The sequence below is a fragment of the Nycticebus coucang genome, chromosome 1 (assembly GCF_027406575.1).
Source record: "Nycticebus coucang isolate mNycCou1 chromosome 1, mNycCou1.pri, whole genome shotgun sequence".
Lineage (NCBI taxonomy): Eukaryota > Metazoa > Chordata > Mammalia > Primates > Lorisidae > Nycticebus > Nycticebus coucang.
Window position 1 is genome coordinate 29,876,950 of NC_069780.1, and position 23,912 is coordinate 29,900,861.

General features: G+C 35.5%; 1 protein-coding gene across 3 annotated transcripts in view; it reads left to right on the forward strand.

Annotated features, from left to right (window-relative positions):
* The window catches only part of BANK1 (B cell scaffold protein with ankyrin repeats 1), a 282,885-nt gene that overhangs the window by 85,424 nt on the left and 173,549 nt on the right, over window positions 1–23,912 (forward strand). For all 3 annotated transcript variants that reach the window (XM_053557383.1, XM_053557456.1, XM_053557534.1), the window contains exon 5: window positions 8,273–8,412. In XM_053557383.1, the coding sequence (XP_053413358.1) occupies window positions 8,273–8,412 (140 nt within the window). The remainder of the gene's footprint in view (window positions 1–8,272; window positions 8,413–23,912) is intronic.

Consider the following 23,912-nt stretch of genomic DNA (forward strand, 5'->3'; position numbering starts at 1 on the left):
CTGAAAATTAATAAGAGATTTTCTTCCAAAATGTTGGTTGCTATGTAGCAGCAGACAATATGGTTATATGACACTGCTTTGGATTACAGATGGGAAATGCCTCCGCAGAAATGGGCCCAGATCATTTGTTTTCTCTGTTTCATGCACTGTTCTTTTCAATGTTTTCAACCCTGGTAAGCTGTATTTTATGTCATGACTCAGTACCTTTTCACAAATGCATAAGGAAAGCCTCAACATATAAATAGCCCATTTTTATAAGAAAAAGCTAAACAAACTAAAAAAAAAAAAAAAACCTGAACCCATCAGAAAACTAAAGTTGCATGGTACAGGAGCAGAAATGGAGCAGCTTTCCTTACCCATCATCAAAGTTACAACCGACACGCCTATAACAAAAGGCAAGTTCACAAGAGAAAACCATAACAAATTTGTTTCATCAGAGTTTTCTGTGTGGGCCTGATTTGCCAGTTTCAGCATCTACAGGCCCACATGACAGAAAAACACAATTAAATTCAAGAAGGGAGTGGGGGAAGAGGGCTCAGTAAGTTCCCACCTGCCAGGCACAATGTAGGGATACATGGCCCACTTCCTGGGTGAAGGACACAACTACAGCTTGAAGAAAGAAAATTATGTAACCTAATCTTAAGTGTCCTCATACGAATCCAGAATTAAAAAAAAATATATGTTTTATGGGACATAGAAGCCTTAAATGAAGACCCAGAGTTCCAGACAACACTGTCCATTCTTATGCTTAGATTTGATGAAGAATAGACAGCCAGGTAGAAATGTGATTGAACAAAAAGAGTACAATTTGGGAGAAACCCAGTAGGACCAGTCTGTCCAGCTTCTGCTTGGCCTCCCTGTGTAGCATTCCTTTCTCTCGGGCTTGGGGCAGGACTCCTCTGGAGTGAGAGTCTTCAAGGGAGAAGGGAAACCTGTATGGGTTTTAGGGTATGTTTTGGGGAAGAGGAATTCTAGTTTTAATGACCTGCCTTGGACAAGAGAAATTCTGGCTTCTATGATTTGCTTTGGAGATAAAAGAAGGATGGGAAACAGGAGGGTGGAAAAAGGTCACAAAGATGGTGCATCTGACGTTTGTCCAGTCTTCTCCAGTTCAAAGTATGCAGCACACCAAGGCACCAAACTTAGGGGTACCACGATCTGAGCCCTGTCAAGGGCAAACCACTAACCACAAATGAGAAGAGAAAGAGAAATCAAGACAGTGACATCTGAGATTCCTCTCCCAGAGCAGAAGTCACTGGAACCGTTACTAGCAGCAGTACTAATGTTGATGAATTACTGGAAGCTAAGTATAGATTAACTTGAGAGTGAGTGACATCTGGGGACTATAGTTTTAGGAGGTGCCTACACTTTTGTGGGATTTACTTCCAGGAATCTCACCAGATTCACATAATAAAGATCTGAGAAACAGTGAGAGGAAGAATAATCAGGGTGAAATGCTCTCAGTGTGTTCTCCAAGCAGAGGCCTACCCTCCGGGGGAAAACACTTCATCAGAGCCTATCCCACTGGGAAAGGGTAGCCTCTCTCTCTGGCCCTTTCTCAGCTTCCTGTCTCACGTAAAGGGAAGTTGGAGAAGCAATACCACAGCAAAACACTTGTAAGGGCACAAGCAAGAATCACTAAAAGACTAAGATTTGTTCATAAGACTCTAGATTACTCTCCCCACTACCTGATGGTTACTACCACGATGTGGTTCCAGTATAATGACTGTGAATTACTGTTAAAAAAAAAAAAAAAAGAACAAAACAAAATAAAAAACCTATAAGACTGATACTCTCTGTGGGGAAAGTACTAAGAAAAGTACAAAGTCAAGAAAGGTGACAAACACAAGGACAACAGACAAATTTAAAGCGTCTCACACCCAGAACTATAGCAGACTTTAAATATAGCCTGCTCCTAAACAGATTACTATAAATTCGTTCACCTCAGGAGTATTTATTTCATTTATTATCTGATACAACATGTCTGGTTGTAAACCAAAGATTTGAAGGCATGCCAAAAAGCAAGATAAAATACAATTTAAGGAGAAAAAGCATCTATCAGGCTAGATTTAGTTGTGGCAAAGGTAATGAAATTATCAGAGAGGGAATTTTAAATAACTAGGTTTAAGATGTTAAGGGTTTTCATGTAAAAAATACATAACATCCAAGAATGTACTGATTATGTAAACAGAGAGAAATTTTGTGAAAGAATAAAGAATCAAAAGAAAAAGCTGGAAATTAAAAAATGCTATATCTGAAAGAAAAAGTAGCTTTGCTGGGCTTATTAGTGGACCAGACATGGGTGAGAAATGAATTATTGAAACTTAGCGAACTTGAAGACAGGTCACTGGAAATGTCCTAATCTTAAATACAAAAAGAAAAAACAATTTTTTTTTAAAAGAAGACAGACTTCAAAAGGTGTGACATACATTGGAATATAAGAATACTGATAAAATTAAGCACAAGAAGTTTTCAAATATTGATGACAGATACCAAAACAGAGATTTAAAAAGTCGGATATCACCCAGATAGATGGTAAACCTTGACACCTGGATATATAATATTTAGACTGCAGAAAATTAAAAACAAAGAGAAACTCCTAGTAGATGACCAAGAGAACAAATGTTTCCAGTATACAGGAACAAGTATAATAATTATTAATATATTACACATCTCTTCAGAAACCATATAACCAAGAAGAGAGTGGAGTGACATGTTTTAAGTATTATAAAACAAACAACAACCCCCCAACTTCACATACGATATTCAGTGAAATGACACTACAAAAGAGAAGTAAACATTTTTCTCAGACAACTTTTTTAAAAAGGAAGGAATTCATTGCTAGAAGAACTTCCCTGCAAGAAATTTTAAAAGAAGTTCTTAGGAACAAAGGGGAGTGACACAGGTCAGAAACTTAGCACTGCATTAAGAGGAAGAACACCTGGGAAAGAATAAATGTAGGTAAAAATGAAGTTGTTTGTTTTCTTTATTCTTAATTGATCTAAATGATAAATGTGTGTCCAGAGTGAACATAGCAACAACGTATTGGGTGCTGATAGCGTGTGGATAAGGGGAATGAATGAGAGTAGTATCTCGAGGGGTAGCAGGTGAGAACTGGGAACACTCTATTACAAGGAGCCTGAAGTACATGCAAAGTGGTATAATGCCATTTGAGGGTGGGCTTAGATTTGTTAAAAAGTCTAAGGACAGCCATTTGTTTAGTTTAGTTTTAAGATACAACTGATAGGCTAAGAGAAAAGAAAATGGAATTACAAAATGCTCAAATAAACCAGGAGAGCAGAAAAAAACAGGGTAGGGAGGAGGAACAAATCATACAAGTATGGAATAAAAAAGTTACAACCTTAGTAGGCAGTAACTCAATCATTTACTTGAAGCCAAATATTCACTACTTGAATTTAGTGATTCTAAGAGCACCAGTTAAAAGTCAGAGCTTGCCAAAGTAGCTAACAAACAAGACCCAACTTCAAGTCATCTATCAAGAACTCAGTTTAATATAAAGACACAGATAAATTAAAAGTAAATGGGAGAGAGTGAGCTGATGCCATACTAACTAAGAACAAAAACTGGATTGTTGTAACAATTTCATAGAATGTGGACTTCAGGGTAAGAAAAATTACCATGTATAAAGAGGGGAATTATGTAATGATAAAGGTAGATTTTCTAAGAAAACAGAACAATTTTAAACATGCATGCACTTTGACAACAGAGTATCAAAATATGTGAAGCAAAAGCTGATCAAATTGAAAGGAGAATAGACAAGTCCAGGATCTACAGGAAGATTTGAATATTCCTCCTTCCAGTAATTGGTAGATCTAATAGACAGAATATCAGTTAGTACAGAGAGTGCCAAAAAATGTATGCACATTTTAAGAAAGGAAAAATACTATATTCAAATGTTAATACCCAAGTTACATTTGACTTCTGCGTTTACAAGGGATACAAGAAACAATATACAAATTAACAAATGGTATATATTGAGTATGAGAATTTTAATGCCTTTATACCTTTCTTAAAGTGTGTATACATTTTTTGGCATCCTTTTTTATAGTTTTCATGAACAGCATTATTAATTAATTTGATTTAATTGACATTATAAAATACTCCATTCAACAGTATTAGAATGTGCTTCTGAAATACACTTGGAATGTTCACCAAGATTAAATCATGTGCTGCTACTTAAAAACTACACATTTATTAGTGTAAAAGAAGAGAAATCATGCAAAGCATATTCTCAGGCCACAGTAAAATTGAAATGTATGTCAGTAACAGAAAGAGTTTGAAAATCCTCATTTAGTTATTAGAAAACACACTTCTTAACCATAAGTTGCAATCGATGATTATACAACATGACAAAGTTTGTGGGATTCAGGTAAAACCACTCTTACAGAAAAATTTTATTGAAAAGCCTTGTGAAAAGAAAAATATCTAAAATTTAATAACCCCTGCCTGTATCATAAGACACCAGAGAAAGATGAGCAATTTAAGTGTAAACAAGCAGACAAAAATAAATAATAAAAATTAGAGCGGAAAATAAAATGAAGTGGAAAATAGGAGAAATTCAGTAAAACCCACAGGTGGTTCTTTTAAAAGATCAGCAAAATTGATAAAATTCTAGCCTGCCTAACCAAGAAATAGAGAACACATTGGTTATCAATGTCAGGAGTAAAATAGAGGTCATTACGGCTGGTTTGTGAACATGAGAAAGATAATAAGAGGGTTATGAACAAGTTTTGCCTATAATTTGATAACTTAGACAAATGGACCATCCATTGAAAGGCTCACACAATGAATGGATGATCTGAATAAGGCTCACACAGTGAATGGATGATCTGAATAGATCTACATCTTAAAGAAATTGACTCATTAATTATTGACCTTCCATAAAAGAAAGTTAACAGTGCAGGTATTTTCACTTGGTAATGATATAGAGAAACACAAAAGTTATGTTAAAGTACAGTTATGCTGAGCAGTGAGGAAATCCTCTGGTGCTCTTTTTCTGAGTAGCTCCTTTCCCTTCTGACACTATTCCACATATTAACCTGACATTTTTATTTGAGAAAATATCCTCTAGTTTTGCCAGCTCCCCTTTTCTCTTAGCTCAATAACTCGATAGACCTATAGTCACTCTATATTCTAGAAAACCCACCTTCCTAATAGCATCCATAGTTTTGTCTCTTGACAGGGACTGTTTGATGATAAAGGAATTTTATGTACTAATACTTCCAGCTTATGTGAAAACTTGCAAAAATATATGTAAAGGATTTAAACTAGAATTTTTGAGTAATTTTTAAGCAGAAATAAGAGGGTATTTCTCTTGTACCTATAGCACAGTCAGAAAAGAAATTTAGTGCAGCAGGGGGGCAACCAATTAAAAGTTGAAGGTAATGTATAATATATCCACAAAGACATAGAATCTCTTTTTTCATTAAGAAACTGTGCCCTGGATATTGTAAATTATAACTTTATATTTCAGTCAAACGGTATAAAATCATGAAAAATGCCTCAGGATACACCAAATATTATGCTGAACCTGCTTAGGAAAGTAACAACAATTGATAACATATTTTTCTATATATTATAATTCAGGAAAAAATAATTTAAAATATTTTAAGTGGAAACTAATTTTTAAGCATGACCAAGATTTTGAAGTTATTTGTCTTTAATGATAATCTTCTAATCAAAACATAGCCAGGTTGATTTCAGTTCTCATGGAAGCATTTCATGTTTATCATATGGGAAGGAGCGAAATTGGTTCATAATGGACACAGCTTCTCAGACAATAGAAACACATAAGCAAAAAAAGCTCTAATATTTGTGGATTGGTGAAATACCTACTTGTATGGACTTAGGGAAATATCTTGACTATTCAGAAATGTGTTTGGATTCTCTTTTTCATAAATTACTTCAGTTTTCACTTCACCTGAAAGGGTTGACACCTTAAATCACAAAGAAATGGAACTTGACAAAGACTTTTGAATGCTTAACATTTGAGGTTGGAAATTCAAATGGAATTCATTTTTATCATTGCTTCGGTGTGATTATACTTGATTGTGTATCTACTTTCAATGGGGGCAAGGCATTGCATTGTCCCCTTCCACCATTGTATGCCTTTTTCCTCGTCCATTTGTTGATTCTGAGCTGAATTTATGTGCACTTCCTGTGTTACATGTCACTCGACCACTTTAGTCTAAATGGGAAACAGAACAATTTAATTTTACTCTCTTCTATTTGAGTCCCTAAATTAATTTTTAAAATTTTTACTAAAGTACTGTAAACTGTCATTATAATGAACAAAGTAAAATAATGCTCAAGCAGTACTCATGAAAAGGCCAATTCAATAATATATTATTGAAAAGGACCTCTCAACCGGAAGAATTCATCCTTCATGAGTCCTCTCTAATATATAGGTGGGAACAGTAATTAAGTCTTGATTTAATAACTGCCACTCCACAGATATGAAAATACGGTACTTCAAAGGACAGCTCTGTGGAGGATTACTCGAACATCAATACGTTATCACTGCAAAGTTTTGAGTCAACTAATGACTCAATGTATCAGAAATAAATAAGCTCATTTTCACGTAAGATTCTAAAGAAAGTAGACTATTTTAAGTATTCTATATCAAAGAATTTCCAAACATATCTTCTCACCATATATATCTCATGATTCATTGCCTGACTTGCTTTCAGAAGATTAACTCCTCATGGTTAAATTCTTAATCTATTTTCAGATAAACAAAATTAATATCTTCTTTCAAAGTCACTTTTATGACTTGCCACAATAAAATAAACATTTAGATTTTCAAAATCATCTTTATGAAATCTACTGAAATCAATTTCATTTGACCCCAGTGACCCTAGAACCCTCTTCACCAGGTACACACAGCTTTAGCTGGTGAGATGTGCTTGACAAAGTGCCATTTTTATTGTGGTTTCTTTTATATTCTCCATTGGACGGATACATCTTTTGGAAGAAATAACTTCTATATGCCTACATCTTTATAATACAGGTTAGGTGAATAGTTAAGCAACATAGGAATGGGACATTTCAGCTCCTTGACCTACTTAAGGTTGAGATTGCTTTAGTTTTGCCTTTAAGTTTCCCTGAGCAATATGATAAATGATTCTTTACCAACTTCATGAGGTAAAGTAAAATTAATACTTAACCAAATTCTCAAAGCTCTTCTATTTGCAGATTTGGTTCAAACCCCAGATATTTGGGTGAATTTTCTTGGATAATTTGGTGAATATCTCTATGACAGAGTATAAGATTTTAAGATTTGTCCTACAAATGATTTTAAAGAGCTAAACTTTGTTGGCTTTTCTTCTACTAAATAATAACCTTTTATTAAAGTTTTTATTTATCATTATTTTATGGAAAGCCCTAAATTCTTGCATAACTTTAAATCTGTTTGTCTATTGCAACAGAATTCACAATGCATTATGTCAATCACCTTGAATGATTTTTATCTCCAAAAGGTTTTGGATGAATGTATGTTGTAAATAGTACTTAGGCATTGGGGATTAAACCTTGCCTTTCCCAGAGTTTTTCATGCTAATAAGTTGAACACAAGTTTTGTAATTTCAGTCCTCTTTTCTGTTTTCAAATACAATTTCAAGAAACTTACCTATAATTAATTGGAATTTTGTCTTTTTTTTTTTTTTAGAACATTAAAGTCAACCATAATTTATTCATCTGACAACTCATTTTGTCCTTCTGTTTAGCCTGTCAACCACTTTATCGAAATACCATGTGATACCATGATTTTTGCTTAGTTGATCACTTTCTGAGGACCCTTTGTGATCCTTCCGTGTTGGAGACCAATCTTCCCACACAACTATTCTCTCAGGGTATTTTTCTATAATTGAGAACATTTCATAGGTCCCCATCAGGTTTATTCTTCATTAGATTAATAACAAACACCTAGCTTTTGATGAATGGCATTCCTTTCCTACATTCTTAAGCACAATGTAAAGATATTAGTAAAAGTAGGGAGACAAGATTCAGTGCTTTGCTTTTATTATAATTTTAACACGTTTTTATCTTTTAAGTTTCTTTAAAACAAGTCCAAATTGTACATTCCATTTTGGGGTTTCTAACTACTAAGGATAAGAAAAACATTTTAAGTGCCAGAGGTTAGTAAAATTGTTATGAATTCTTAATGGTTTTTTTCATATTCTCTGAAAGATGTGATAGTATAAATATGCATGATGCACTCAGCTTCTAACTCTCCTTTGTTTTATTTTGTAAGATTTTCCTGCTGGCTCCGTCAATGTCGATGTCTACTGTGATGGAATTGTTCAGGCCACAACCAAGGTTAAATACTATCCAACAGCAAAGGCAGTGGAATGCCAATTTAAAGTGGCAGATGCAGGAGAGAGTTTGTGCCAGGTAAGTAGGTCTTTCTGTGAAGTTAATCATAATGAGCTAATGAACGATAAGAGAGTTCATGGTTTGTTCTAAACTCTGGATGATGATTGAATAAAAATGAATTACCGAATTACCAATCAATAGGAAGGGAAAGAGTCAACTTCTGTGATGCAAAGATGTAGACAAATTACTTTGCTTAGGTCAAGTCATTCTAGATAATGACCATGGGAGGCCGCTTATTTTTTACAACAGAGCCATTGTGATGGGCTCATTTTAAAGCTATTGCAGAAGAAAAAGAGAGGGATCAGAGAGAACTTCTAAGAAATTAATTTCCTCCTTACACAGATATGGAAAACACAAAATAAAATGAAAGTCAGATCATCTTTCTGATGCTTTGACATAAAGAAGACAATCCAAAATATCACCCCAAAAGGAGTGTGTCTAAATCTAGAAACTGTCATTTGCAGGTGGACATTTTCAAGTTCAGTGTATGTTTTTCTACGATTCATTTATTTCTGTTATCTGACAGTGAAAATTATTGTTTTCTGTTAGCACTGTTTAGTATGAACACCAAAAAGGCTAGAATTTCCTAGAAAGTATGTGAAAAAGTATCATCAAGCCCAAGGTTGTTTCTCTGCTATGACAGAGTATTATTCAGCTATGATGACCTGGAGAGGAATTTCTAGTCTTCTCAAAGGATCCTTGTTTGGGATTTTTTCCTGTGACTGCCCAGCTATTGTTCATTTAGAATGTAATGATTACATTTTGATTAATGTGAAGCCATTAGTCTAATGTATTTTTTTTTATTGTTACCCAACTCACTTTCAATACAGAGAAAGATTGCCTAATGTAGAATTTTTATCCTTCATATGCTTATTCCATCAAGTTTTCAGATTGAAATAAATGTCACTTCTTTTATAGTTACTTGATAATTAAACCTTGCCTAATTGCCTTGTCTTGGGAGGGGGGTAGAGGGTAGAAGGGAGTAGAAGTGGAGAAAAAGGTTGTTGCATTGAGCTGTGTGATCTTCAAGTTTACCATAAAATTTCCTATAAGATTTATAATGAAACTATCAATGATACCGTGACACGTTGTCCTGAAGCCTTATATGTTTAAACTAGTTTGGAATTGGAGGCTTTGTTATTTATTTTGTGTGTCACATTTTTCTATTAGAGTTCTCTTTTATGAATGACATGTTTTAGAACAAAGGAAAAGGTAAAAATGTCTTGGAAAAGGACTGGGAGGAAAATACCATTTGTCAAACTGGGGACTCTGAGGACATTTGACAAAACGTCTGTATTGCATTGCAAAGCAAGTACAAAAGTAATAGCTTGAAAAACACATTGTTTCATTTTCTGGTGATAAGTCTACCTTATCTTCTACCTAAAAATTCTATTCATAACAAAAAGATTAATAAAGGCAACATATTGCATTATTAGTGTTCAGCCAGTACTGAAGTATAGTAGTCCCCAAATACATTTTTGAGTTGTGCAGACGTGTGTGTGGAGGGTTCTTCGTATGTGTTGAAAATTAAATGTAATTTATGACTCCTGGAAATTTTTTCACAATACTATCATATGCAAGTCATGATTTTTTTCTACAGCTTGATGTCATAAAAACAGTTTTTGTGTAGTTTTTAGATAACTAGAAAATACCATGTTTCCCTTTTACCCACAGTGTCTTAAGTAAGAGACAAAGAGGGTTTATGGCTGTATATTAGAATTTCTCCCCTACCAAGCTCTGGTGTGGCCCAGCAAAGAGAAAAATATTGGGAAGTTATAGCTTGATTCAAATTTTACCATCAGGAAAGAGCTATTTTAAGCCCAAGGTCTTCATACTGAATGATAGAATTATTCTAACTTGGTAATAGCCATTCTTGGCGGGGGGGTGGGAGGGGGCAAGGAGAGATATTAACAGACGAAGCTTAATTCATAATTCGTACAATTTAAGATAGGTCTAGAGGTTTTGCTACTGTCATGAGGGGAACTGGAAGTGTTTTGTAGGATTGTAACAAAGAAATAGTGAGACAGGATCTCAGACCAGACTAAGCCATAGGACAACTGGGAGGACTGCAGTTAGTCGTTTTCTCTAGGATCGTGGACCAAGTATGACATGGAGTTCATCTAAACCTGCTAGCGTCTGGACCGCACAAAGAATCTGTAAATCATGGAGTGGGGGGAGAGGCAGACTCCATCCTGGATGAGGAAGCAGCCGCAGAAGCATTTCCATGGCATGTTTTAGTTTTGTTTGGCTAACAAACAAGGAGGCCGCACTGGGTTCTTGGAGGCTTTTGGCTTTTCCTTATGATATTTGGCTTTGCTCCCACTTAGATTATACATTTAAATAATTGTGTAGAAAGTTGTGCCTTTCCTTTCCGATATAGAACATTACAGTAATTGTTTCTTTTGTGTGCAACTCTGTCACTTCATTGGAAAATCTGAATAGTTTTCCAGTGGTCCACTGAACATCTCCATTCAAAACACAGTGCACATTGTAATTTTATTCACCATAGTTACTGTGTATTTGTAAGAACATATACCAGCAGATTGGAATTTTTTTAATATTCCACCTACTTAGCTGAAATGGTATATTGTAAGAACTATTTGTGTTCTTCACTAAATTTTAATGGCAGATGTGATGTGATTTCAGTAATCCTAAAAATTAGTAATAAAATCCTCCTCCTAATCATTTAAGAGCTATTGCACATATTCTAGCATGAACACTGTGTGAATTTGAGGAAGGAATTAGTAATGAGAAATCTGTGGGTCTTATTTTTCAGTAATCCTTAAGTTTGTAATAAGAGACTTTCTACCATCATTTAAAAGATATTGGGCATAAAGCAAAACGTGAATTAAGAAAATAAATAGCAAGAAATCTGGTTTTCTTATTTTACTTTTTAATTATTTCAATTAAGTTTTAAAACACCTTATCTGAACCAGCTTAATTATCTAACTTCTTCCTAAATCATTTCATCTTTGAAGGGTAAATACTAAATTCCAGCATATAGCCTCATAAAGGTGCAATTTGCAGAGCATTAGTTAAAAAGTATCTATAAGAGATGAAAGAAATACAAAATCTAATTTGGGATTAGAATTAGCATTCAAGTAGTAGCATTAGAAATACTAGTATATCCTATTTAGCTAAGATAATTAAAACCCTTGAGATTTTCATCTTATTTACAAAAGTCTCTTGGGGCAACAATAAATTTGGATAGGAACAACTACATACAATATAGAAACAAAATTGCTAAAATAATACAGCAATTATCAGAATATTAGGATCCCATTCATATGGTACCAAATCATCTTAGTTACGCTTATTAGTTAAAAAATTCTTCTGTGTACAAATATTTATTATTTTGGGTATTTTACTTTATACATTGTCAGGGCCTCAGTGCGGCTTAACTAGGTTCCAGATGCGGACCGCTAACTTACCTTCCTCAGGTCTGTTAGGTGCCTGAGGGCTATCTACTTTAGCTGGAGAGAGAGAGTCTTAGAGAGAGTAAAGCAGTCTTCTAGAATAGATAGATCTCAGTCTTTAGCAGAGCTTGGTAATCTTCAGCAGAGAGACCCGTGCTGGCGGTCTGCAGGCGGAAGAGGAGAGAGTCAGAGTAAGCAGGTCTGTGATAGAATGTGCATGCTCCCGACTGCCTTCTCCTCCAGCCTAATATAAGGCTGATCTCATGCCTCTCAACACCACAGGTGTAGAGACTGCCAATTCACCACTGCTCTCATCTTGCGAGCTCTCATGCTTGTTAGGAGAGCTAAATCCCTCTCCATGCCCTTTCCACCAAGGTGTTCCATTATTGAGCTATACAGCTATTTCTTATAACTCTCCCTTCTCCTAGCCATAGGCTATACGGGCTGCTACAATACATATTGAAATATTATTTCATCTTCGTTTTAGGTTACTTCATTTCTGTTTTTATTACTATATTGTATATTTTATTTAATCTTTGGTTTGCTACCTATATAATAGGAAGCCAGACGCGGTTGGGGTGAAAGAAGGTAGGGACTTTGCAAACTCTTTCTTGGTGAGTTATTTCCCAGCATGCTTCTCTCTGTTAATATTTCCCTAAAAGGTAAACTTCATTGAGTTAAAACTTAAGTGTTAGCAGTTGTATCCATTCCGAATTTTTCAGGAGATTATTCCCACTGAGAGATACTGGGAACTCCCTGGGCTTTTGGTAATTTTTTTCAGGTCCTGTGTCCCTCAAAAGGTTGATGGAAACCTTCCTTCTTCTTTTCATCAGCTCCTATTGATAAGAAGTCCAAATGCATGTAGTCTCTAAGCTTCACATGCACCAGTGTTACTGAGACACTCCCTTGCTACGTATTTCTAGGAGCTCACTGGATAGGAAGATTCAAACCCCACTGGATGGTATCCAGGCTGCAGGGCCCCAAATCTTTTGCAGAATCCGCCACTACTATGTCATCCCCTCCAGGTCTTCTCAACTGTGTGATTCCTAGGTTCTGCCCTCTCTTTCAGAGCACATTGTGCTATTTCCTTCCCCCTTCTCTGCTCTGGAAGGCATAGGCCTTGTATCTCTCATCTTGGCATGCTCAGCACCTCTTAGACAGTTCCTGCTACATGGGCTACAGCTTATAATTACTGCTTTAAAAAGTGGAGAATGCTTAGGGGATAGGCCTTTTTTCTAATGCTAATTTGAATAAGTAAGTGAAGAACAATAGGATAGAATTATAAAGAAATGAAAAGTGCCCCCTTAAAATATATTGCTACTTATTTTATGAAATTGAATAAATGAATCCAAGGCTTAAGAAATTGATGAATTCTTAGAAGTACAAGATACTAGAAAAATCTAAAATTTGTGCTGTTAACTTTTCTTCATGTTCTACCTCGGTGTGGACTGTGTTAATAAACTCCATTACTGACTTTTAACAGCCATGTAATTCCAGGTTTACATTTATTTTTGTTATTAAGGGAAAAATCTGCTATTCAAAAATGCCGGAGATCTTACCACTCTTTCCAAAGGCCACATATTGTCTTTCCTTGTCTTTTCCTGGAAAGTCTCATCATGGCAGAGCAGAATTAGTTCTTGATGGTGCAGGAAAAAGAATGAGATTATTTTACTAAATCAGCCATCAGTTGCTTCATGGAAGCTCATTTTCCTTAGTGAGGAAGGAATTTCATCATGTACCAGGAAGAAGCTAGAAAATATTATCTCCAAGGTCCCTTACAACTTCAATATTCCATAATTCTATGGCAAGAAAACAAGTAGAACCTCTGTAAGTTGACCACCCAAGGGACTGTAACGAACTGGTCAACACACATACGGTCAACGTAGGAACTTGCATTGAGTACATGTGCTGCATGTTGTGTATGAAAATTATCTTGGGAATTAAAATTACTCATAAATCAAGTTTTATTTCACTTTTATTGGCATTTGTTTCTAGCTTTCCTTTCAAAGAAAGAGGAAGTCATTTGAGTGTCATGAGTCTCCCACAAGCTTCTTATTTGTTTCATATTTCTGATGAACGATTTGAGATGAGTAGAGACAAATTAAATGCAACTTGAAGATTTATTTCTGGATTCAATTATTCATGTAGTTTGTGCCCCTTATGAGAATGGATCAATGAGAATAAGGTGGATATAAATGACATATCTTTTATGCTATATTTCTACCCATGATAACAGTCAAGGAATAATGATGGCTGATTGGGGTAGATCAGACGTAATGACTGTAGTCACCTCAGTTACAAATCATTGAATTAAATAGGAGTGTACCCTTAGTACAGTCATCCAATAAAAACAAACAAACAAAAACCAAATAAATTGTTTAACAGTTGATATACTAGCTGTTTGGGAAAGATAATAATTATTTCTGAATACAGTTAAGTAGCCATTAACAGAGCTATATTGTTGGTTCTCTACAATTTTTTATATTATAAGGCATTTCGATTCATTGTCATAGTTTTTGGTCCCATGTGGCTTAACTTATGTTAAGCTAATATTAAGAATATATTTTACTAATTACTTGTGAATTTATAGATTTTTCTCACTCCATGTAAATAAATGTTCCCTTCAGTTTTATTTATCCCAAACTAAAACATCTTGTGGCCTTTCTTTCCTTTTCTGGGGTTAGCTTGGATCACCCTTGCAGGGGATGACAGTGTGGTGATTTTGTTTTTTTGTTTATTTTTTTATTTTTTTTATTAAATCATAGCTGTGTACATTGATATGATCATGGGGCATCATTCACTAGGTTCACAGATCGTTTACCAAGTTTCACATATACCCTTGTAAGATGCACCGCTGGTGTAATCCCACCAATCCCCTTCCCTCTACCCACCTCTCCCCTCCCTCCCCTCCCTTTCCCCCTTCCCCCTATTCTTAGGTTGTAACTGGGTTATAGCTTTCATGTGAAAACCCTAAATTAGTTTCATAGTAGGGCTGAGTACATTGGGTGCTTTCTCTTCCATTCTTGAGATACTTTACTAAGAAGAATATGTTCCAGCTCCATCCATATAAACATGAAAGAGGTAAAGTCTCCATCTTTCTTTAAGGCTACATAATATTCCATGGTGTACATGTACCACAATTTATTAATCCATTCGTGGATCGATGGGCACTTGGGCTTCTTCCATGACTTAGCAATTATGAATTGAGCTGCAATAAACATTTTGATACAAATATCTTTGTTATGATGTGCTTTTTGGTGTTCTGGGTATATGCCCAGTAGAGGGATTACAGGATTGAATGGCAGATCTATTTTTAGATCTCTAAGTGTTCTCCATATCTCTTTCCAAAAGGAATGTATTAATTTGTATTCCCACCAGCAGTGCAAAAGTGTTCCCTTTTCTCCACATCCATGCCAACATCTCTGGTCTCGGGATTTTGTGATATAGGCTAGTCTCACTGGAGTTAGATGGTATCTCAAAGTAGTTTTGATTTGCATTTCTCTGATGATTAAAGATGCTGAGCATTTTTTCATATGTCTGAAGGCCTTGCGCCTGTCTTCTTCAGAGAAGTTTCTCTTCAAATCCCTTGCCCAGCCTGCGATGAGATCCCTTGTTCTATTCTTGCAATGCGTTTGAGTTCTCTGTGGATTCTGGTTATTAAACCTTTGTCAGAGACATAACCTGCAAATATCTTCTCTCATTCTGAGGGCTGTTTGAAGAGATTACTCAGAAATAAAAACAAAGCAGGAGGAATTACGCTACCAGACCTCGGACTATACTACAAATCAATAGTGATCAAAACAGCATGGTATTGGCACAAAAACAGAGAAGTAGATGTCAGGAACAGAATAGAGAACCAAGAGATGAATCCAGCTACTTACTGTTGTTTAATCTTTGACAAGCCAATTAAAAACATTCAGTGGGGGAAAGATTCCCTATTTAACAAATGGTGCTGGGTGAACTGGCTGGCAACCTGTAGAAGACTGAAAGTGGACCCACACCTTTCACCATTAACTAAGATAGACTCTCACTAGATCAAAGATTTAAACTTAAGACATGAAACTATAAAAATACTAGAGGAGAGTGCAGGGAAAACCCTTGAAGAAATCGGGCTGGGTGAGTATTTTATGAGGAGGACCCCCCGGTCAATTGAAGCAGCTTCAAAAATACACTACTGGGACTTGATCAAACTAAAAAGCTTCTGCACAGCCAAGACAGTGTGGTGATTTTGAATGCTGCCTGCAAACAACTGCTTTCAAGTGGAGCCTCTGATTTTATTACCTGTTTCTTCAGAGGACTCAGGGTCTCCAACCTGTGGCCCATAGCAACATGCTGATTTTGTGAAGACTTCTTTTGCTTACCTGTGGTTTCAGAAGTTATAAAAAGTATGCCTGGACCTTTTTTTCTTTTATGTATTTATTATTTTAACTTTCTTCAAATTAATGTGAGGGTACAATTTTTAGGTGACGTTGTTCTCACTTCCAGAGTAAAGTTCCATTTGTAGAAGGGCCCCTCACCCAGGGGGTATGCTATACACCCTCACAATGTGCACAGTAGGTGAGATCCCGCCTCCTGCCCTCCCTCCTTCCGCCATACATCCTCCTTCCTCCCCACTCCTGCTCCCCTCTACTCCCAAACTGAACTATAATAGTGTTTATTCTTCTTAGGAACATATATATTGTTTATATATTGATTTCATATTAGTATGGAGTACATACTAATGTTTATATATTGATTTCATGCTAGTATGGAGTACATTGGATATTTACTTTTCCATTCTTGCGATACTTTCCTAACAAGAATGTATTTCACCTCCATCCAGATAAATGTTAAAGATGTAAAATCTCCATCTTTTTTAATGGCTGAATAATATTCCATGGTATACATATAACACAGTTTTTTGATCCATTCATGAATTGATGGGCACTTGGTTGCTTCCACGACTTGGCAATTATGAATTGAGCCACAATAAACATTTTAGTGCAAATGTCTTTGTGGGAAGATGTTTTTTGTTCTTCTGGATAAATACCTGGTAATGGGATTGCGGGTCAAATGGAAGATCTACTTTTAGATCTTTGAGGATTCTCCATACTTCTCTCTAAAAAAGCTATATTAATTGTAATCCCACCAGCAGTGTAGAAGTGTTCCCTTCTCTCCACATCCACGCCAGCATCTGGTGTTGAGGGACTTTGTGATGTGAATTAATCTTGCTGGGATTAGGTGAGATCTTACAGTGATTTTGATTTGCATTTCTCTGATGATTAAAATCAATGAGCATTTTTTCATGTGGGTGTTGGCCATTCATCTGTCATCCTCGGAAACGTTTCTGTTCAAATCTCTTGCCTACTTGTAGAGAGGGTTGTTTGTACTTACTGTTTAATTTGAGTTCTCTGTAGATTCTTTGAAGTTTATTTCTATCAGAAGTAGATTTATCAGGCCTTTGTTATCAGGCCTTTGTCAGATTCATAACATGCAAAACTATTCTCCCATTCTGAGGGCTGTCTGTTTGCTCTGTTTTTGATACTTTTAGCTGGGTGAAAGCTTTTTAGCTTGATCAAGTCTCAGTTATTTATTTTTGGTATTGCTGCAGTTGCTAAGGGGTCTTCCTCAGAAAGTTTTTCCCAGGCCAATATCTTCAAGTGTTTTTCCCACACTCTCTTCTAAAATTTTTATTGATTTCTGTCTTAAATTTAAATCTTTTATCCAATGAGAATCAATTTTTGTCAAGGGTGAGAGGTGCGGGTCCAGTTTCAGTCTTCTACATGTGGATAACCAGTTCTCTCAGCATTATTTGTTAAATAAGGATTATTTTCCCCATTGCATGTTTTCATTGGACTTATAAAATATTAAATGACAGCTTTCATTAGTGTTTGTGTATTTACTGTGTGACCCAAGACAACTTTTGTGCTTCAAAGGTACAGCAGAAAAGAAAAAAGGTTGCACATCTGTAGTAGATCGTTGACTATAAAGATGATTTTTAAAAAATCCAGAAAAACAAGGAACATATGAGATAGTTAACAATGTTTCTTCATGACTGTTATTCATAACAAGATAATTAGAAGAAATTAGAGAATCTACTTCTGATAGAAATAAACTTCAAATCATCAATAACCTTTTGGAAAGTGGAAGACTGAAAAATTTCTGTACCAAAAACATGTTCATTTTCTAAAAGTCATCATGCCATCCTGTTAGCCTCAGTACCGAAAGCAGGTTTTGTACCATATAAGTAATAAGATAAAAAATACAGTAGATAAATAGTTTGAAAATTGTAAGTCGTCTTTAGAATTCATGAGTTATGCTGCACAGTAACCCAAATTAAGACATAGGAAATAAGCAAAAGAAATCACTGAAAAGTAAAATTCAACTTCTAAGAAATGTTTCCCCAGATGTGAGCTGGGTAGACCTATAAAATTAGGGCCTTAGGTAGCAAACAACAAAGATACAGCAACTATGTTTAAGTCTCTCCCAATGAACCAGTGGATTTTTTTTCATGTCATCTTTTCCTAGTTTTCCTCTCCCCCCCTTAGTTTTTTTTTTCTTAAAATCCTTTGCAATCTCTTCATTCTGTGACATAGAAAATAAAGTTTCAAATTTATCACGTTTTGGCTCTTCAGTTTTATCATTTATTTATTTGGCTCTTGATTTTTATCATTTATTTATAATTTATTTATCATTTCTTGATAAATATCCCTCTACAAGTTATCTCATTAATTCTTAAGATATAGTCCAAAAGTGGTTTTCCTTTAAGCCCCAGTCTTTCAATATTCTCTTACTCAAGAAATGCATCATCACCAGTCCAGTTTAAAAAGCACAAATATAGAGTCTCCCTAATACCTTCGACACCTTCACTCTACTAATTCGATCCATACTATGCCATATCAATTTTACTTACTAAATAGTGCTTACTTCTCTTCAGTTCTAACACTTTAGTCCACCACTACTTTTTCTCTTGCCTAAACTACCATCGTGAATTCCCAGTTGGTCCCCCATCATGGGTTCTTTCACAACCTCTACTATCTTAAATTCATAGACTGAGAAATTGCTTTAAAAAGAAAGATTTCAGCATATAATTCTTCTGCTCACGAACTTCAGTGGATGCCACTTGCGTGGATTTTTAAAAAAATCTTAACATGAGCCATAGAGCTCCGTGAGCTGACCCTTCACTTTCTCTCCAGTTTAATGTCACTCTTTTCCCTCTTCTGCTGGATTCCAGGAACATTAGTCTGCGTTAATCAACCCAGATCGCTTGTATATGCTCCCCTCTCTAACTGAAGCACCTTTCCAGCCCCTTTCATTCTCGCTGTCTTCACCTAGTTAATTCTAATTTCTCCTCCACATTTTAATGGCAGCATCACTTCCTCAATGCATCCTTGCCTGACCCTACACATCTCCCCATATATCTCTTTGCCATACTGATCACTTCTAAGTTGACATCTCTGTGTACAGTATTTCTCAAATTAATACCTGCCCTTCATTGGACTGAAGTTCAGTAAGGGCAAAGATACTATCTCTGGTCATATGTCAGTTAAGAATTGACACATGTTCTGGGAAATGAGTTGGTAGGCAATTTGATTGTTGTGCAGACATCACTTAGTGCGTGTACACAAACCTAGATGGTACAGCCTACTACACGCTGAGGCTCCAAGGCTACAAACCTGCACAGCACGTCGCTATACTTAATAGTGGAGGCACCTGGGACACTATGCTAAGTATTTGTGTATTTAAACATAGAATAGGTACAGAAAAAATATGGTAGGAAAGGTAAAAAGTGATGTATCGGTTTAGGGTATCTCCATCATACTCCTAGGGGAGCACCAGCGTGGACGCGGTCTGTCACTGACTAAAACGTTAAGTGGAGTGTGGCTATATTGGTTCTTTATTTCATCTCCAGAACCAAGAAAACTGCCAGACAGATAGATACTCAATTAATATTTGTGGGATGAATGAATGAAAGAATGAAAGAATTTTATACATTAAATTTCCCATTCAGTCTCAAATGACCCACCTATCAGAAACCCTTGTTCCAACAGCCACTGGTTCTGGAACTGCCACCCTCCCCCAACCCCTTTCTTTTTCTTTCTTTCTTTTTAGGAAGATATTGGATTACTGGCTGGAGAATAAAGAGCAAAGGCAAAAAAGGGAAAGGCCATAAAGGAAAGAAACAAATGACTATAAATAAGAAGACAGGGGAACTAGGTCCCAAAACAATCCAAAAGAATAATTCTTAAAGGCTTTTAGGAAATCATGGCATCATTTCTAGGAGACTATTTTAAAATATATTCCTTTGAATATGTCAGTGCTATATCTGTCTTAAGACTTTCTTATTTCATTACATATTTAATAATGTATTGCTATGAAATAATTACAAAAAAGACGTGCAGGAGAGAAAGGGCATGGTTCCTATGCTTTACTTAATGCCCACACACTATTAATGTCATTAAATATCTCCATTAATGAGACTGTTCAAGTTTGGTGAGAACTTTTGGCTTCAGGAATTAACAATACAATAGAGAGGGTAAAGTTGAAAAATCCAGCCCAATAAAGCCTCAGTTAATATTGTAGAAGAGCATTTTTAAAAAAACTGTTATCAGATTGTCTTTACCTAAATTATGATGGTTATGATGGTTCACAATTGATGGAGATGCAGAAACTATTAGTCGCCCCTCCATATTTCTTTTTCCTTTCTCACACAGTAATGTAACTTTCTTCTGGGCACCTGAGTACCTGGGTGAATATTGTATTTTTTCCCTTGCAGCTAAGTGTAGCCGTGTGACTAATAATGCCCCATGGCATGGTGTGTCAGTGAAAAAATTAGTGCGAATATACAAGGGTGTCCTTAAGTGACAGGTAACTTCATCCTTTCTCCTCCCTGAATTTTTTCTTTTGATTTGCTGGAATTCTAACATAGAAGTGATGTGTGAACTATCTTGATTCATGATGATGACATATAACATGAGACAAAATAGAAAGAGACTGGATTCCTAAATCCAGGAGGCCACCACATCAGCCTTGGACCACTTAATTCCAGGCTTTTATATTAATGAGAGAGAGGTTTCTATCTTGTTTAAACCACTGTCACTTGGAGTCTCTACAAACTCTACATTCCCCTTCATTTAAAAGCTGTGTGTTATTTAAGAATTTAGAAAAGAAAAACAGATTTGTGTTATCAGTGGAAAAGCCAGTTTGGTGAGTCATGTCTCCTCCTTGCTAGACTTGCACGCTTTCCCCAACAACGCTGTGGTGACATTTCATGAGATTTTATATCTGAGAGTTCATCTCATAGTATTTAGAGAAAAGGGAATGAATTTTTACTGGATATGTTACATATTTATTCATTTAAGCTCCTAAATAATTCTGTCAGTTAAATATTATTAAGTTCCACAGCTGTTAAGTCCTGGAGCAGACATTTAAATATGGGTTTCTTGACTCTCAAAATATATGTTTTAATGTTACAATGTAATCTGCAAGTTACTTAGAGTCTACAATATATGAATACTTAATAATGCATATAACGTTATTGGCATTCAGTTTTATGTTTTTATATTTATTTTTGTATTTGTCGTCACAGACATGATGCAACTCTAAGACGTGATTCCTTCAAAACAGAAAAGTTAAGTTGATAGAGGAAAGCATCTCTTTTATGTTAGATTTATTCATATACATTATTCTTTCAAATTAATTGCTTGGAACTGAATATTTGTAAAACAAACAAGAAAGAGTCTTTGAATATCCCTGGCAGATGCCTGCTTGGTGCCTTTGCCCATTATTTTCTTTACAAGCTGCCATGGGACACTTGACTTAAGACACGTTATGTAAACTATTTATCCCATTCTATTCTAAATGGAGATTTAGGCTGTCTTTTGTGGCATGTATGTGTGAACAGTAGAACAAATGAGGTGACTTCTTTCCTCTACTAGCAAAACTTAAACCAGCACAGCAATTAGTTGTAATAAAAGCCAGGCTGTTTTCAGCTCCATCATGTTTCTTTTTAGATACCTGAAGGTGAAGGGTAAAATGCTGCAATTATAAAATCACTTTTCTCCTATTGCAAATATTTCACAGTCCTTCTGTGGGTATCTAACTCAAATTGTTCCTTTTGCTAATTAAGTCTCTTTATTATTACTATCTTTCTCTACCACATTGTTTTTCATTACCTTATAAATTTCTACGCTCAAAATCAGGGCTAGAAACTCCCTTTCCTCTCCAACTTTAACTACTGACGTTGGGAAAGCTATCTTCCATCATGTGTAACCATCCTGGCAGCCCGACACAGTCTCATGAGAGAGTTTTCAATAATGAGACACAAGGGAATGTCTTGGGAGGTTTTGCTTTTCTGATTAAAAAAGAAAGAATAGATAAGCTTGGCAATAGCCTCCTCATCCAGTTTCCCCGAAACTCCAAACCACTCCCCTATCACTTTCTGGTTAAACATGAGTATGAGGTTGGGAACTGTGGTGGTTATGTTGAAACTATGGGACCATAAGTTATTCTTTATCATATTCAACTACTGTTCATACATCAGATATTACTCTTTTCTTCATGATTAGAATGTAGTATTGAATTTAGAGAGTAAAGGCATAAGTTAAAATCCTTATTCGACCAAGTATTAACTGCAATTTGGGAGTGCTACTGAATTTTTTGTATCATGATTGTCACATAGATGAAAGTAGACATTTTTAAGAATCTACTTTCAGGATGTTATAAAAATTAGAAGTAGATTATATAACATGAGGTAGATTATATAACTATGTTGCACCTTATTACACTCAACATGGTAGTTCTCGTTACTAGTTAAACTCTGTTCATTGCACAGACTTATCCTACACCATTATCATATACCCTTTCACACCACGCCATTGGGCTGGAGTCTTTCCCAACTGCATAGATTTTGTGATATTTCCATAACGTCCTCTTCAAGACAGTCTCTCAACATCATTATTCTCAAACAGTGTTCATACCCTTCATCCAAGGGAAAAGCAAATCCATCTTTGATGGTGCTTTTATGTAAGTATCTAGTTAATTGCAAGGAATTCGGCTTTATGTAATGAATTTTTTGTGGAGAGTTCCTTATACTTAATCAATTTTTTTATTTTTAGATAGGTACAGATTCACATACAGTTGTACGTGAGGAATTGTGTGTTATGATAGCTTGTGTTTTTTCAAGGAATTGGTCCGTTTCATCTCAAATGTCAAATTTATGTAGGTAGAGTTGTTCCATCTACCCCTTTATTATTCTTTTGATGTTTGCAGTATTGCTAGTGATATCCTTTGTCTCATTTATAATATTTGTAATTTGTAAGTTTTCCCTTTTTTTCTTTGTCAGTCTTGCTGGAGGATTGTCAGATTTATTGTCCTTTTATAAATTACTTCTTTGTTAAATTAAGTTTTCTCTATTAATGTTATACTTTCAATTTCATTGGGTTCAGGTGTTACATTTGTTATTTCAATCTTTCTGCTTGCTTTGGGTTTATTATGATGTTTTTCTACATTCTTGAACTAAGAGCCTAGATGACTAATTTGAGATGTGTTCTTTTTCCTCATGTGCCCATAAAATTCCTCTCAGCGCTACTTTATCAATGTCCCATAAATTTTGATATACTATATTTCACTTTAACTCAATTTGTTTTTTATTTCCCTTCAGACTTCCTTTTTGATCATGGATTACTTGATGTGTTGTTTGGTTTCCAAATGCGTGGAGACGTTCCTATTATCATTCTATTAAGGATTTCTAATTTGATTCCATGTCATTAGAAAGCACACTCTGTGTGATTTAACTCATTTTAAATTTGTTGATACTCGTTTTATGTCCTGTGATATTTTTGTATAGACTCCACGGGCCTTTGAAAAGAATATATATTCCACTGTTGTTGGATGGAGTGATCTGTGTGTCGATTAGATACTGGTTGGTTAGACCATCAGATGATGGTGTGTTTGAGTTTTTCTATGTCCTGTTTTAATCACTTGTTGAAAGAGGAATATTCAAGCCTCCACTATTACTGTGGGCTTGTCTGTCTCTCCTTTCAGTGCTGTCAGTTTTTGCTTCACATATTTTGCAGCTTTGTTTTTTGGTAAGTACGTAGTTAGTACTAATATTTCTTCTTA